This window comes from Neltuma alba, unplaced genomic scaffold (genome assembly GCF_004799145.2).
Source record: "Neltuma alba isolate B1F8T4 unplaced genomic scaffold, ASM479914v2 tig00013462_pilon, whole genome shotgun sequence".
Taxonomy (NCBI): domain Eukaryota; kingdom Viridiplantae; phylum Streptophyta; class Magnoliopsida; order Fabales; family Fabaceae; genus Neltuma; species Neltuma alba.
In genome coordinates, this window is record NW_021637697.1 from 621 (window position 1) to 17,835 (window position 17,215).

General features: G+C 35.3%; 2 protein-coding genes and 1 pseudogene across 3 annotated transcripts; 1 reads left to right on the top strand and 2 right to left on the bottom strand.

The window, feature by feature from the left end:
- Window positions 1-277: 277 nt before the first annotated feature.
- Window positions 278-5,344, top strand: LOC114737551 (protein LOW PSII ACCUMULATION 3, chloroplastic-like; annotated as a pseudogene).
- A 408-nt stretch (window positions 5,345-5,752) lies between these two features.
- Window positions 5,753-10,343, bottom strand: LOC114737553 (putative cyclic nucleotide-gated ion channel 8). Of its 2 annotated transcripts, none has more exons than XM_028925502.1 (7): window positions 10,291-10,343; window positions 9,265-9,853; window positions 8,483-8,695; window positions 7,880-8,196; window positions 7,335-7,446; window positions 6,973-7,209; window positions 5,753-6,557 (listed from the first exon to the last, which is right to left on the bottom strand). In XM_028925502.1, exons 1-7 carry the CDS (start codon window positions 10,338-10,340, stop codon window positions 5,847-5,849), a joined length of 2,229 nt encoding a protein of 742 aa, XP_028781335.1. In that variant the 5' UTR covers window positions 10,341-10,343; the 3' UTR covers window positions 5,753-5,846. The 2 variants fall into 2 exon arrangements, with proteins under 2 accessions (XP_028781335.1, XP_028781334.1); XM_028925501.1 differs by having other exon boundaries at window positions 7,880-8,192; window positions 8,434-8,695; window positions 10,291-10,340.
- A 3,057-nt stretch (window positions 10,344-13,400) lies between these two features.
- LOC114737552 (EKC/KEOPS complex subunit Tprkb) lies at window positions 13,401-16,029 on the bottom strand. The gene is made up of 7 exons (XM_028925500.1): window positions 15,963-16,029; window positions 15,446-15,529; window positions 14,391-14,457; window positions 14,065-14,187; window positions 13,900-13,983; window positions 13,719-13,805; window positions 13,401-13,634 (listed from the first exon to the last, which is right to left on the bottom strand). Exons 2-7 carry the CDS (start codon window positions 15,511-15,513, stop codon window positions 13,548-13,550), a joined length of 516 nt encoding a protein of 171 aa, XP_028781333.1. The 5' UTR covers window positions 15,514-15,529; window positions 15,963-16,029; the 3' UTR covers window positions 13,401-13,547.
- Between the last annotated feature and the right edge of the window lie 1,186 nt (window positions 16,030-17,215).

Sequence of the window (17,215 nt, forward strand, 5' to 3'; positions counted from 1 at the left end):
AATATTTTCCAAGGATGCTATGCAGGAGTGAAACCCTCGATAATTATGTAACCTTCTATGAATTAAATCATGAGACTCACCAGTAACAAGGCATACTCTACGCTCAAATCTTTCGTCAATGAGATCCTTGTTAATGGGATTGATGATTATTGGTGAATTGTGCATTTCTTCGTGGGACTTTTTTAAAATTTAGATTTTGTGTGACAATTCAAAATTATTTTTCCCTTAATTCTATCCCCCTTATCCTTCTTCCTTGTGGCGCCACCGCACGACGCGGATGGCACTTCTCTCCTCCATGGCCTTCGCTTCACCTTCGAAGTTCACACTTCTTCGCTCTTTTCATTCTCATCCTCTCTTCTTTCTTTTTCTTCTCTTCTTCCATCTCCTTCACTTTTCTTCGCTCTGCTTTTTCTGTTCTGTTCCTCAACATTTCCACAAATTTCCGCTCAATACGGCAATCCGATGTGCTGAAAGAGATGTGGCCTCAACTAAGCCGGGTTTTGATCCCAAGGCTGGTGTCGCTGTTTATAAACCAAATCCTATGAAGTTCTCGTCACTGATGCTGCGAATTCCCTCGCTTATGCTCTTGAAGACGGAAAATCTCGTCTTGAGATTGATTTCCCGTAAAGTCCTCACTCTCTGATGTTTCTGCTTTCGGTTTGCATGAGCTCGAACTAGGTGTGCAGTAACTTCGTATTTCTAAAACATGAAAATGAGACATTTTTTCCCACTTAATAGCTGGTAGCGTAACTCACTTGTGGAAGAGTCATTGCTGGATTATCCCTTCTTCTGTGTTTTAACTTCGAACTTCTATGTGACAAAAGAAAACTTTGAAGTTTTATGTCTGCATTTTCTTAACTTAAAAAGTGTCAATTCGATACTCGATTTTGAGTAATTCCGGATTCTGCATCTTGCACTGCCCTGTTAATGCTCTCACTTGATTGGTAGTGGGTGTTTTACTATGTTCTATTGAGTTCGCCATTCGACCGATGGGAAAAGGGCATTGGATGTTAGGTGGGCTGTTGCAAGATTTATGGCGTACTCAACTCTCAATTGATAAACTCTTTTCAACCCCCGGGGGGGGGGGGGAGAGAAAGAAAAATTGATAAACTCTTGCGTTCTTGTTCATTGACCTAGTATGTTCGACCAGTCACTGGTAGAATTTTGACTGGCTAGGAAATTTGGTGAACGGGTTAACTTTAAGCAGTACGGTTAAACACTTTTGCATACGCAAAATTAACTGCCATTATATCGTTGAAAAGTGAAATGTAATTCCGAGTTCTTAGTGAATATATGAGTAGCCAAAATGGGTGAATCTTGTATGTTCGCATATCATCACATCTTGCATAAACGTTTCTCTTCTTGCATTATCTTTTGTTGTGCTTGCATGATTTTTGTGCTCCATTTGACCACTCACTGGTAGGTATCAATATCTGCATTCTTTCTCTTTAGCCGTGTAAGTCATATTATGCCTATCTAGTTGTGCGATATATGATGAAATACTCTGATTCAAATAATCAAATAATTAATCATGTATATAATGCTCATACCGGTCATGACTCCTTGGGAACCATGCACTTATAATGTTCATACTGTTACGTGTTAATGCACTCTCAATGCATAGTTTATTTCGGTGGGTTCTAGACGTGATTATAATTTTTTAGTGGGAAGAATATATGTAAATGGCGTACCTTAGGTTTTGACATTATTGGTTGTAGCTTTTATACGCTATCATTTCTATACCTGATTTTGCTCCCGGCGCTTATGTCTTCAGGCCTCTGCCCAGCAACATTTCGTCTTATAAGGTACCATTCTTTTCTCTCAATAATCATTATTGATTAAGTTAATAACTCTTGTCAGGTCATGAACTGTCAATCTTTGTATTCTTTTCCATCTTTGAATCTAGTAGGAGTTGCAGTTGTACAGATTTGGTGTATTGTAATAAGTGGGTCAAATTTGACCAGTTGACATTCTTAGAATACTGTAAAATATGTTAGTGTTCCTATTGATGTAGGACTCATCTGTGGATGTTATCCAATTTATAATTTATAATTTGTCCATAACGATCAATTAAAAGTTGGATCCAATATGACTGTATCCATTAGATTCATTAAAACTATGGGCGACATTTAATGGATGATTGAGTGGATTCATGAATCATGGCTATAAGTGCATGCTATACTTGTCTGGCGGCTGATACTATTCTTGATGCTTAAACTTGTGGTATATGACAACTTTCATGTTATTGTGGATCTATATACTTCTCCTTATCTACGGTTGTTTCTTTTTCATCTTTTGTTTTAATATCATTGTGATTCCTTGTATCAATTGTTTTGACATTTTTCCTCTGTTTTTTTTATATCTAATTATCTATAAATTTTCATGGCTAGATGTTGATTTTATGCTTCAAGACATTGTTCTCATTTCTAGACCTTTGTAGTCATGTTTGCCTGATTACACTGCACATAATTTTCTCAAATTCCTAAATATTTCAAGGGGTCTTCAGATGAATACAATGATGCAAACATTCAACTTGCCTTGGCTGTTGTGAGAAAGCTCCAGGAAAAGAGGGAGACCAGAGCTTGCATAGTAAGAAGACACATTTTTTCCTTCAGTTTCCCACGCAAGAAGTACATGTTTATAAATACTGATTCTTATTTGGACAAGATACAATTACATTTCTGTTCTAATTGTAGGTATTCCCTGATAAACCAGAAAAAAGAAGGGCCTCTGAGTTGTTCAAAGCAGCTTTGGATTCAGTAAAAAAAATCACGTTCACCATTCTTCTTTTTCTTCTTGTTTTTTTTTTCAATGTCATTAAGATGGGAAAAACTGATTGGAGTCCAATTCAATGTAACATTATATTCGTTTGTATTGGCCCAACTACATGTCATCTTCGGAAAATTTTTTCCAACGTATCCTTCCAACTCAACAATGACAACTAACAATTGATTGGCGGTCGTTTACACAAAAAGTATCTCAACAAAAAGTGTCTCCCTCATATTAAAGTCTTTCTTATTTTAAAGATTCATTTTTGTTATGCTTCAGATTGATGGCATTACCATAGGTTCCCTAGATGACGTGCCTGGTGGACCTATCACTTTCGTTTTTCAGATCTGTTAGAGACACCCTTGATTTTGACTTTGAAGATGAGAATGAAGGCAAGTATTGGGGGGAAAAGTATTTATGTGACTATTGTAGGGTGTCACTTGTGGAATTAAGATGTGAATGTACAAATGAAGGAATGGAAATGAGGGGATATATCTAGACTTGTTCTGTTTTAAGATACCTTGTTAAATTTTCCTCTGCATTGCCAGCCTACCATTTTACTCCTACCAAGTACCAAGTGTACCCTTAAGTTTTATGTTGTTGAGATCGAGTGTAGGTTTGTATCACCTGATCATGATCAAAAGAATTAGTTTGACACTTATGTTTCTTACAAATACAGGTCGTTGGAAGTCTAGTGAGCCTCCTACGCTATACATATTTATTAATTGCAGCACGCGAGATCTTGCTTACATAGAGCAGTATGTGGTATGGCAACTTTGAGAGCAAAACATTTGTACAGTCCTCAATGAATTTAATTATCTATTACATCCGTGGCAGGCTGCTTTAGTATGATGCGTATCATCAACCATTAGTCTGTAACTTGTTGGATTGTGCAGGAAAAATTTGCTATTTCAGCACCAACACTTCTATTTAATCTTGAACTAGAAACCCTACGGTATGTTTTCTTGTCATTTTTTCAGTTTTGATCTGTCTGGATCCTTAAAATACATTTATCACTGACAGACTATTGCAATTGACTTTACAGTGCTGACTTAGGCCTTCTGGGCTTTCCACCTAAAGATTTGCACTACCGATTTCTTTGTCAATTTACTCCAGTGTTCTATATTCGAATCAGAGAATATTCAAAGGTACCTCTTTGGTTAATCTTCTCTAGATATTGATTCTGCATGCAACTGTGAGCTTTGCTTGTTTACTTATTCTATTCTTCAGACAGTTGCTGTGGCTCCTTATATTGTCAATTACAGTGGAGCACTGTTTCGTCAGTATCCTGGTAGGCAAAATATTTTTTTAATCAAGTGTTGACCTGGATCATATTGTTTGTTATTGCTCCTTTTTCTTTGGACATTGACAAAAACACCATTGGACCTCAACTTTATGATATGTTAAGGTCCTTGGCAGGTGATGCTTAAGCAAGCAGATGGGTCTTATGCTTGCGTAGCTGAGAGTGCAACCCGCTTCACCCTTGGTGAAGTAAGCTCATAGACTTTACCCTATTTTCTTTATAATTTTATATGCTTTCATGCTAATCTATTGTCTGATCTAGGCCAAAGATGAATTGTTGAGGGTCCTAGGACTTAAAGAGGAAGAGGGCAGCTCTCTAGAATTTCTTCGAAAAGGCTACAAGGTCTACCCCTGATAAAGAATCTGTCGTTTAGAATTTTATGTATGCCTGTAGCTAGATTTCTCTGTCATTTGTTTATTTCAACGCAGGATTTCCTCTCTGGGTAAAATTTGCACTTTCTATGGCCCTACCTGGGCATTCTTCTTATAACTAGAATGTGGCCCTAAATTAGCTGCTTGTGTGAAATGATGATTTCAAGTGTGCTAGCGCTTGATCCACCCTGCCTTGTGTTTGCAGTAAGATACAGTAGCTATCGTTCATATTGCCTTCAGAGTTGAGTGCCGGCTTAGTATTATAAATAATTTTTTTTTTTCCCAGAACAAAGCTCTTCCGTTCTTAACACAATGTTACTTTATGCACTATAATATACTGTCATTCTTTTGGCCAAAGAAAAAAAAAATACTGTTATTCTTCATACATGATAGAGCATTAAAGCTAAGAACTATGTGCACTTCTCCCTTGGTTTAATTGTATATGATGCTGTTCTCGCTTCTGTTGGCATGTGCGTGAGTGGATTGGGTTGAGATACCCTATCTTGTTCATGTCTGAATAAGTTGCATATCTGGTTCCTTTATTGTGTGATTCTGCAGTCAAGCACATGGTGGGAAGAAGATGTTGAGCTAGAAGCATCTTCTGCATGGCGGGGTTGAGCATCATAGTCCTGAAGCAGGTTCAAGATCTTACTGGATCCGCTCAACCTTATTTTGAATGATTATGTATTCTCCAAAAGCACAACCTTTTCTTATCTTGTATATTCTTTGATGTAATATTTCATATGCCTCTTTTTGTTGTTTGAAACTTCTGCCACCAGCAATTGTGCCCAAGAAAACCCGGAACCAATTTGCTGGAAATCCGGTCAACATATGTAATATACAACCCAATTTATATGAAAAGTCAACCCCAATGCAATGCTATATGCGCATTTTTATCTTATGCACTCCTAATAGTTATTTGCTTACTAATTGGACACATTTTCTCCACACACATTTATGGATGAGCTGTACTATTTATGACTTATAAATAGTATGATTAGTTATATAACATACATCTACATGACTCACATTATAAGCATTTTTTATACAAACAGGTTATAAGCATACGTAAAATTGAAAAGGTATATAAGAAACTGCTTTTTATTTTATTTTTTGTGTTAGTTCATTTTTTTAGAGTATCAAAATGAACATGACATGTACAACCCGCAAGAGGAGCATACTATGAACAATTAAACAGCTTCCAAGCGTCAGAGTAAACCAGAACCTCCTACAGAAACGAAAGTGGTGGAGGTTTATCAATACTCCAAGCCCCGCATGCCACAAAAAACTAAGTTACACTTCTACTATACAAGTTAAAACTCTCATCTCTCTGCATATGAACAGGGTAAGACAGGCAGACGACACAGAAATTACTTTCTTTCAGCTGCTGAACGAGTAATGAATCAATGTCTATGATCATAAACACTGAAGTCAGGTTCTGGAGGCTTTTGGAGAGAACGAAGCTTACGACCACGAAGGGCTTTAGCAGCAAAGCGAGAAGCATAAATGGTTGAACCAAATCCAGCCCTGGATGAACTTTCAGTTCTTGAAATCAAAGCTTTTCCATCGTCATCTGAGCCATAGTCTTCATCCTCATCCTCCATCTCCTCCTCCTCCTCCTCTATTAGTTGTGACTCCATCATCTTCCTTTTCATATACCGTCGCCATGCAGCCTGGATGAAAGTTGCTGCCCATGTTCTCCATTGCTGTGAGTAGAAACGGAAGGTCTGTTGAACTTGTCTGCTATGGAGGCGCCTGAACTGTGAAGCCACAAACTTTAACATCTCTGCTTCCAAAGCAAATGCCTCTACTTCATTGATAGCTTTCACTGTTCTTGTAGATGATGGCAAGTTTGCTGCAGATTTAGGGTCTAATGCCCATGTCAGAAGCTCTTCTCCACAGAAATCACCTTCTTTGAGAAGACCTCTGTTGAAAAATCCACTTCTTCCACCATCTGTGGTCACACTCTCTAAACGACCACGTATGATGAAGAACATCTCAACTACTGGATCTCCTTCCCTAACAATGTATGTTCCCTCTGTGTATAAACTTGGTTTTAAACGCTCACAAATTGCATCCAGTAAGCGTTCGTCCATATTAGCGAAGAGAGGAACCTGCATATGATTAGACATACACAGAAAGCTGATGAGGAAAAGGAATACATTTCAGAAACAGAAGTTCAGAACTGTGATGGTTATTTGGGATTGTTTGGGTTAATGTTTGTAAATGTGACTTTTATTCTAACTGACTTTTGTAATTAACTGAAATTGAGGTAAAAATGTAATTTATGTTTAGATATGTTTTCTTTGCATGATATATTAAAAAGTTAGTTTTAAAACGTTCAAATTTGAAAGAGCCATAAGCCAAAAGCCAAGAAAAGTTGCTCTAACTTCAGAATGACTTTTAGGCAAAAAGTTGATCCAAACCACATTTTTTGCTCCAACTGACTTTTAAGGCCACAAAAATCAGTCTGGGATCCCAAACAAGCACGAACCTTCCCAATATTAAGGTATATATGAGTATACTTACCCTTCTAACCAAGTTCAAACAAAGATGGCGTTTGATATCCCTCCTTAGATCTTTTGGAAGATTCTGCACCAAGTTCTCTTCGTCGACTCCTCGAGTTTCCATCCATTTGTATTGATCATAGCGTCTCACTCTTTCCCTTAGCTCTTGAGGAAGCACACGGTGATGCATCCACTGCTCAGAATCACGCCTTTTGATCCTCATTTCCTCAAGACGAACAGTGATTGATTGAAGGTAGTTCTGTTCATTTGCATCATAACACAAATCTTAGAACTCTTCATGCAACTTTTGAGCCAAATCGTCACATTTTTACATATCGCCCTTTTATAAGGGAACTAAAACTGTGAAGCTAAGCTTTTGCTTACCTGCACTTTTCCAATCAGAAGAGCCATAAGGACAAGCCCCAAAATACATATAAATATGGAAAACAAAGCCTCCCCGATGTAAGTACTCGTGTCAAGCCCCTGCCCAAGTGTGCTGAGGAAAACAAAACGAAACGTTTTTAGGCTTTTAAATATTAGCTGTAGAATTCTCTAACAACTTAGTAAACATAACTACATTTATTGGACAAATCATGCAGGGTTGTGGGCATGCCATCTCAAAGTGTTCATTATATACTGAATTTCCATATCTCAAACACTGAAAACAGGGTTTATTGTATAATGAAATTTCATATAAGCCATGTTCCCGGTTTTTCCCTACTCACCATGATTATGCTTTTTGAAGAATAAAGCATGGAACATCTTAAATAGACAAGCTTCTGTCAAGTTTAAGCATGTTTTGGACTAGTCAGTAAAAAGTTAGCAGCATACACCACTGGATATTTTCTGGAAGCAAAATGAATGGAAATGAAAATAAGAGAAGAAGAACATATATGAACATACACATACATACATACATACATATATACCTGACGTTTTGAAGGCCCCACCAGAAACATAGAAAGAATTTACTCCACATATCACTGGAGGCAGTAATACCCTTCTCTATCACACGAGTGTAGATTCCATAATCAAATGGTGGGTCCTCACCCCCAGCTCCACAATTCCTGTCAAGAATATCCCCATTCACATTTTTCCAGGCTTCATATCCAGGATGGCGCCTATTTGAACTCTCACAGTATAAGAAATGTGGAATACATCCTTGAGTAACAGCAGCAGCACAAGCCTTCTGCCAACACGTGTCATTTCGTTCGATAGCTAGTAAGTACCACACAGACCCTACTATCTGTCACATCACACAAGCACAACACAATACAATCACAACACTTTCCTTTTTGATTGCTCATGTGTATCCTCCTATTGGAGGGAGCCTTTTTTTAGACATGTTTAGGTATTAAATATGGGCACCTCCTTCAATGGGAATTTGAACCTTAGTTTGCTAGAGGAACTAGCCTTGCCATTAAACTCAGCATCCGTTGGTAAGTCACAACACTTTCTTTCATAACTCCATTTTTCAGACAACTCATATTGAAACATAATGACATGTGTGAATTCATGAAAGATGGACTTACATGGCTAACAAGCATGTACCAAACCAAATAGTAGGTGGCACCCACGAGTGCATTATCAGAGAAGACAGCAGCTGTCTTTTTAACTTCAGTAGCTAAAGGGATAAAGCGTGCAAATCTCGGAATATATTGGAGGATGACCACTCTCAATAGCGTCGTTTTTGTGGCTAACACCTCTAAACTTTTTGCTTTTTGAAGATAGTTGGCCACCACAATCTGCACTGAAAACATCTATACATAACACCACTTCTTGGAGACAAATTTCCATACCATACTAGAATACTTAATTTCAGTAGCCAAAGACAAGGGTGTGACTGTGGCTAAAACTATCCTTCAATTCTATTCAAAATATGATAATTTATCATCTCTATCCTTGGCAGAATCATAAGCGAACTACAGCTCATCTGTTTGTGGCAAAAGTCCTGGACTCTCCTTCCCCAGCTCAGCAGCTTTTAGCTTGTTTCATTCATTTTGCAGCTGTGATATATTTATAACACTTCAAACAAAGTATCTATGCAATACTATGTCAAATTTGATTTACATTCAGTCATTCAGAGGAAGAGAGTGTTTCCCAAAATAAGACTTAGCGTGGGGTTTTAGATCCTGTCTCTAATATTATTACTTGGACTAGACTTTTTATTTGATATATTCTTGGACTAGACTTAAATAGAATGAGTTAGGTATTTGTCATTAGGTTTTTCAATGGAATTATTACAGGTGGGGGAGAAATAACCCTTGAAGCAAAGCAGTGGCTACAAGAAGCTGATGATAATAATTTGTCCAACCTGTGGCAATGGCAGCACAGAACTGAAATCAACAATGAAGTAACGCCCAAGGTATCTCTTGGCAATCTTTTTAGGATCAATGACAAGTTCACCTCGTCCAAAAACCCGAGAGGATGGTGCAATATAAGCAGTCCGGAATTGGAAACCCATGCGGATGAGATAGATAGCATCAAGTACCGATCTCAGAATAATAGCAGTAGATGCAAGAGCAGTATCAATGGCAAGGCAGTGAGATCTGAGGTTGAAGTAGGGAAGATAAAAGAAGAGAGGATCACATGACACAGAAATAATACATAGAAGCTCAAAAAACTTGTTCCACAACAAAAGGGTCTTATCTTGAGGATCAAATATTTTAGTCTCTGATACTTTAAGATCTTCTGGGAAAACTTGCCAGGTGACTCCACTTTTCAGTGATCTTCCAAATGTCTTTAGTCCATCTGATCCTCTCTTCATTCCCATCCTAAAGGATTTTGATGCATTCTTATTTTCACGACCAGAAATGGGCTTGCCCTCTATATTAAATCTGAGCTTCTTCATGATTCCACTTGGGCTGGATTGTACTGAAGTGTTAGAATCAAGATCATCCAACCTGTATCATCACCATTGGATGCTTATTTCAACAACTAACACAAACAAGGTGTATTATGACTTGCCACTCTAACACCTATTATAAGTCACTTTCTAAAAGGAATATGTGGTCCTTATTATTATAAGCCAACCAGGAAAGGTATTAATTATAGTTTTTCAAGATTGTTCTTATTTAAAGTTTGATGCAATTTTTTTTCCCGATTCTTAAGATATAATTCATGGTCTTAAATGAGGGTAAATTTGAAAAACTGTTTCATTTTCAAACAAATTTAATGATTTAACCATCTCTCCTTGGTTCTGATGAAGTGGTTGGAGGAAACTTATAATAGGAACCACAGGGGTATGAGTTCTGAAATCAGTCACTTTCAATATCTTCCCCATGAAACATCAATGAGCGCGCGCGCGCGCGCGCACACTCTCTACTTGTGCACTGTGTACCTCACAAATTTATCCCTCTGGCCGTATGAATTGTAGCAGGAGTTGAACATACTGAAGAAATCACATCAGCATCTGTATAGTAATTAACCTCCTGAACAAACCAAAATCTTTCATGTTTCTTCACTGCATAAAGCGGCTGCAAAGTGTAGCAAAATTCTTATGAATCCATATCAATATAAATTTCAGCATATTACACGTCCTACCGATACTACAGATATATTTACATATTTGAAGAAATTCTGCTCAAATATTTTAGTCCTTGATGTTAACCCCAAAAAAAAAAAAGTCTAAAGTCTTTAGGAGAACCACATCTCAAAAGCTAGCTGTTAGAGCTGGAGAGTCTAAGACTGTTTCAATATGCTAAACATTTAAATGATAAATAATGCTATATTCTAGGAAATTACTGCAAAATTTTTCCAACATCCACACACAAGAAGCCTCACCAAGAATAATTTCTCATCGCTTTTCAATGCTATATAATTTTTTTCTTATTAAATGAGAAAACTTCTGTAAGCGAGGATTTAAACATTGGTTCATCATATTATAAGAGACTTTTGCTAGATCCAATCCTATTGGTAATGCTATATAATTACTGCTAAACATTTTGACATGACAAAAAATGCTACATTCTTTCCAATGTTTGGCGTTATTAATATTGTAATAAACCTTCTCGGACCAGAGAAAGAGAATGATGATAACTTGAGCCCAGTTCTAGCTATTCAAATGGTTATTCATATTCAACACAATCCTAATATCCACTAAAAATGCAACGCATAACATGATAAAAAAACACCAGAACATCAAAAAAAAATTTGTTGTGTTTGTATGTAATTTGAAGAATTGCGTATCAGATGAGTATGTTAAATTTACAGAGACATATTGTTCATAGCTGTTCTTCTTTTCTGCTGTAGAAATTCACCTCGATTCTGCCCATTGAATCATTGATTTGTTCGCTCTCCTCATTGAAAAAACACGGGATATTAAAAACAATTAAAACCTCTTAGCTAACAGATTATAACTGAAATCAAATTGAGGGAAAAAAATAATATAAAATGAAAGAACAGAAAGTGCGAGGACTTACAATGAATGTTCGAACAGGTAAATGAAGGTTTGTGGAGAAATGGGAAAGTAGAGAAACCCAGAAAGGAGAAGAAATTGATTGAAGACGTAGAATTCGGAAGTTAAGACAGTTATTATCGTTATATGGGTTCCCGCTAGATTTGTATCATACGTGTTTACCTTTCAGCCTTTGACCATACTTTCTTCAAATTTTACTACTTGTGGTACTTCGCTATTTGGTGATTTTATTATTAGGTATTGCTTACCCAATCAAGATTTATTAAAATGAATATAATCCCATCCTTTTGCGTGAATCAAAATTTGTGAACGCATTTTGGGTTTATTATTTTTTTATTAATGCAATCTTAATCTCTTTCCATTCTTTAGATATTGGTTAACACCAAATTTAAGTCAACCCTTTTAAAATTGAATAAATATGCTTCCGTTCATGCATTGACATAGTTTACCAAAAAAGCAAAAATATTAACTTTCTCAAATAAGTGAACTAAGCATGTTGATATTATCAAGTACATTAAGAGATCTTCACATATTTGATATTAATTCTCAAATGCACAGTTTTAAAGACACGTGAGAGAGAAAGAGAAAGTTTTAATAAGGACAAATTTAAGAAAGTTTATTAATTTGAAACATTTAGGGCATGTTTGAAATGCCGTTGGGAAAAAAAGTGCGCATTGGGATGGTAGCTTATTTATGGGTGAGATCTTGTTTGGATTAACTTTGAGCAAATGGGCTTTTAAAAAAACAAAGTTAGGTTGAAGTAAAAGCCGAAATTTGTAGCTTTTAGACAAAAAAAGTCACCGTAGAGAGAGAAAAAAGATGTCCATGAGATGAGATACAAGTCTTAAAATAGGTCCTACTTTATTTTAACAAAAATAAAAATTACTCCAAAAATACTCAATAATTATATACTTCTATAATCTTATTTATAAGGTAAAAAGAGAAAATTTTTCTCAATCCTATTTATGTCACTTTATTAAATTTTTTGGCATAAATGTATAATTTTGTCATTCATTTATTATGGTGTATATGGTTGTTTTTTAAAAAAAATATGTATACATATTAAATAGCATAAAGTTAAAAAGTTATTATATTTTATTGAAGAGTTAATATAACTTAAAATTTTTCTTAATTTGTGTTAAATAAGCTGAAAATGTCTTATAAATAAAACTAGAAAAATAAGTTTATAAGAGTATACAAACAAAGAAAAAATTAAGTAATAAATTTAGAGAAAATTGGAAAAAAAATCTTCATTAAAAAATTAATTTGTTATAAAGACTTGATAAATTTTTATACGCGCAGAGTGCTAGCACTTTGCAAATTAATTGTGTATACAAACCCTTTAATTTAAATGCTTTTTATTAATTTAAAATCCCTATTATAATTTCTCACTAACAAATATTTTTATTGTATAATTATTATTCTCATTTTTTTTTAACAATTATCACATTAAAATCATATAATATAAAACACTACTATTTAATTTTACATGTAAATTTACTTTTCTATTAATCATCCAAACAAGTTTTAACTTTTTAACTGACTTTTTGTAAGCATCAATCTAAATATAAATCACATTACGTTAACTGATTTTTATTCTAACTTAAGTTTACAAAAGTTAATTGGAACAAAAACTAGTTTTACCACTGTTAATCCAAACATATCCTTAATAGCTTAACTCTTATTTCTTGATATACAAGAATGGATATTGGATTACAAATGATTTATAACACTAACCATAAGGGTGGTAGAATAGCCCCATTAAGAGCTTTCTTGGAACTGCTCACCATATCCACCATCAATTTAGCATCACTAACTAAGACGACCCAACTCCTTCTCTTTAGCTTGTTTAAGAATCAACGAATAATAACATGGCATCACTATACAGCTCCATGTAATTTATGAAACCATAGTTTTCAAAGCACAGAGTTCAATCATCTTCACATAAACCATATCTGCCTAACTGGGTTTCCCAATTGGTATGGGTTAATACTCATTTTCTACAGCTAATGTGACTTCTTTTTTTTTTTTTTTTACATGGAAAAAGGAAATACAGAGACAACAGATGTGAAAAGACGAACCGGCCAGCAAAGGAGCTGAAAGCTTCCTTTTACAATTCCATTTTTTCACAAATGGGACTCAACAAAAAGGGAATAGCATTAGCAGATGGCAATCATTCCTCACAAGGCATCACGAGCAGCTATACGGCAAGTGATTGCATCTGCAAGTGATGACACACCAAGCTCTGGGCCAGAGATCTTGTAATGCTGAAACATAGCAAAATTAATGATTATGCTATTATGTACAAAAGGAAAGATAGAAAGTGATATCGATTAAGTGCAGACGCAAACTTTTTGTATCTGGGCCTGGTTTGCTCTCGCTTCCAGCTCTTCCAGGTCAACCTCTTTCCCATTAATTAACTTCTCAATTGCTTTCATCTTAAAACAAGGAGAAATATCTTCAGGATCACTTTCTAGTAATGTGAGATACGCAAAAAGGGTGTCATACTTCATTATTGCAGAAATATCTCACCTCCTCAGGAGTAGCATCAAAACGAGCAGCAAGGATGTAAGTTGTGGTATCAGAGATGCCGCATCTTTTCAACGACTCTGTAATCTAGCCATAACTCGACAAGGTTCATATTCTATCACATAGAACAATGAAAAACAACAGGTAACACAATATTAGAAAAATTACATGCTTGGATCCCGAGTAATTGTAAACCAGCTCTGAATGAAGCGTGCGCGTTGTCAAAGAATCCCGTGACTTGGCTATGAGCGTCTTGTGGGCAGCAGCTAGAACAGGGAATATATCTGGAATCTGGTTCGGTTGACAAAAGAGAGAACAATAGAAAGATGGAATAAGGTTTCACCACTTGTCCACAGTTTCATAACCAATATTATGCTTTCATTATCATCTTATAAGTGAGGCTGGACTTTGCTCTGGGAAAAGAGACGGCAAAAAAGCTGAACTAGAAAAAGGAAGGAGACTATAATTACTGCATAACTAAAATTAAGCATTACAAGTAAAGCATTGAGGAATGCAACTTCTGGTTCCAATGTTGCAGCTTGCATACTTTCTAAGAGCTCCCTGCAAGAACAAGAAATTGCATCTCATACTTCAACTAATGATTAAGATCATGTTCCCAAACTTAATTGTAGCATATACAAACTATCTTAAGCAAAAATAAATAGATATTTTTTTTCTTACAATTTATTCAACAAAATTAGCTCCTCCAGATTGATGTCTTACTGATAAGTGCTCTGAACTGATAGGAAAATAAAAGGATGTATAACTCTAACAAGAAAAGATAGAGCAAGAATCTCACTCTACAATTTCTTAATAGTCAAATAATCAGGAGAATCTCCAAATGGGATAAACTGGGATTTTAATTTCTGAATGACTAGATTCTGCAGTGGTTAGCCTATTTAAAGAGCTGAAAATACATTTGAAATAACTAAATGAAGTCTGAAAAATCCCTAAAACCTCTGAAACAAACTTCAATACCTAGAAAATAACTGGGAACCACTTCAACAGACATTGTGGTTCCTTATTCTGCTAATTCAGTTTCTGATGCTTTCTTCTTCTGAAATAAGTCTGCAATGGTCTCTTAACAATTACCACTAGCGACTAGCACAATATTTTGTGATTACCATTTTCTACAATGACCGCAGAAAACTGGTTAATCAAAATGCTCGTATGTTCTTCAATAACAGTGCAAAAGTTGTTATTAAAAGAAGATGAGGCAGTTTAAACCTTAAAACACTAACTCCAAAAACATTCAGCTGAAATTGTCAAGTGACCTCTAACATCTAGTCACTAAGCTGTCTGACCGTTGCCCAAAATGAAAACAATCTAACCTAATGCTACAAAATACCTTCTAACAACACCGCTTCACTTGACAGCTGACAGGAGCAAAAAATCAAAACTTCAAACTAAAACTTAGTAACATTCCCACAATCGGTTAAACATTTGAAGAAGGGAAAAGTGGGAAAAAGCAAGCACGGTCAACAATACAAGAACGCAACTTTATGTGAAAAATTCTCATTTTTAATTATCACACGGAAAGAAGACTAACTTTGAATTGGTGACATCAGTGAAAAGTGCAAGGGAAAGAGTGCTTCCATTAATCTTGAACACTTTCATAGCTTCAGCTTTGAATCTGTAAATAAGGCCAAAATAATTAGGATGTGTTTAGGAACAAAATCAGGAACAAGTAATAAGAGCACAACACATGGAAAAAGAACAAAGGAAGCAAATCTGGGAAACAGAATTGAAACATATTAAATCATTAAAAACATAATTAAATGTAAGAAAAACAATTTGAGAAGTTAAAATCACACTATTTACTTTTCAGAGCAAGCAATGAGCAGGGAACTAATCGATGGCGCGAGCTATAAATTTGGGAGCATATTAATAAAACTGTGACCATCAACGAAAACGATCACTAGACCGGGATAGAAGACGATCAACAGCGAAAATGGTTTCGGAAGGTTCAAAAAAAGCCCAAGGATGATTTTATTTGCTACCCAGACTGTTACATTCACCCACAAGCAGAGCAAAGAGATTGCAAGGTGGACGGACTGCAAACTTACGTCGCCGGAGCGGAGATGCGACGGCAATAGGAGGTGAGCGGGAGTGGCGGAGCGGCGCTAATCTCTACGCAACGGTTGGATTGAAAGCTTTGAGGGTTGAGAGGGGATTTTGCTGTCCTGCTTTACTGGGCGTCAAGTATAAATGCAGTAAACAAAATAAAAATAAAAATAACTTGGAGAGGATGGCAGTGTAAAGAGACAACAGAAACTGTGTACAAAAATAAACATGTAAGAAATAAAAAGAATGAATTAATTTTTCTTTTTTTTTTGGCCTGAGAATTAATTTTTCTAATATGTATAAAGAGCAATTCTCAATGAACATTTTCAACCTTATAATCATTATAGTTTTCTCTCACCCTATGTTTACAAATTATTATCAACTTTTTTTCTCTTTCTTTCCGAAAAATTGAATACAGGTAAAATTAGAAAAACATCATTGAATAAAAAATCTCTCCTACAATCTCACCCAAAAATATATTTTTTATAAATGACTTATAATAAAGACCGGAATAGTAATTTATAAAAAATGGTAGTCTATCCCAAAAGTTGCAACTTATATATAGGGGAAGAGAAATTATATGTAGATAATATTATTCGTTTTTCTTTTTCAAATATTGTGTGAGATGTTAAAAAGTTTGCTTCATTTTTTTGGGCAATGGTCTAAAATATTTATTAAACAACAAAGAAAGCCAGCACAAAGTTGATTAGCATTTCACCAATACTGCAAAGACTGATGGTACCATGGTGCAATGCTACAGTTAGTTACAAACTTCTCTACATGAGTGAGTGAGTGAGAGAGAGAGATATTTAAATTCTCTTCTAATAATCCACTCCTTCCGGTTCAAAATATAAGCTAAATTTTATTAGTGGGGTTTGATTTTTTTATAAGATAACATTTACTTTTGTATAAGCAATTAATGAGTTTTTTTTTCCTAATTCTACCATTTATATATTCTCTTTTCTCTTTGATTCATTTATTATATCTTTTACTTATTCTCTTCACTAATAAATGCACATTTAGAAAAGAAAATACATGTCTTGCATATTTATTATTTTAGACTAATTTTAACTAGTTTCTTGATAAATATAAATAGATAAATTTTAGTTTATATTTTGAACCGGAGAGAATATAATAAAGATAAAATTAGAAAATATTAATTAATAATTCTCTAAATAACTTATATTAGGGAATGGGCACTGTCACTTTGTTTTAAGAAACGCCCTATGGTAGGGAACATTTGTCGCACAGAATC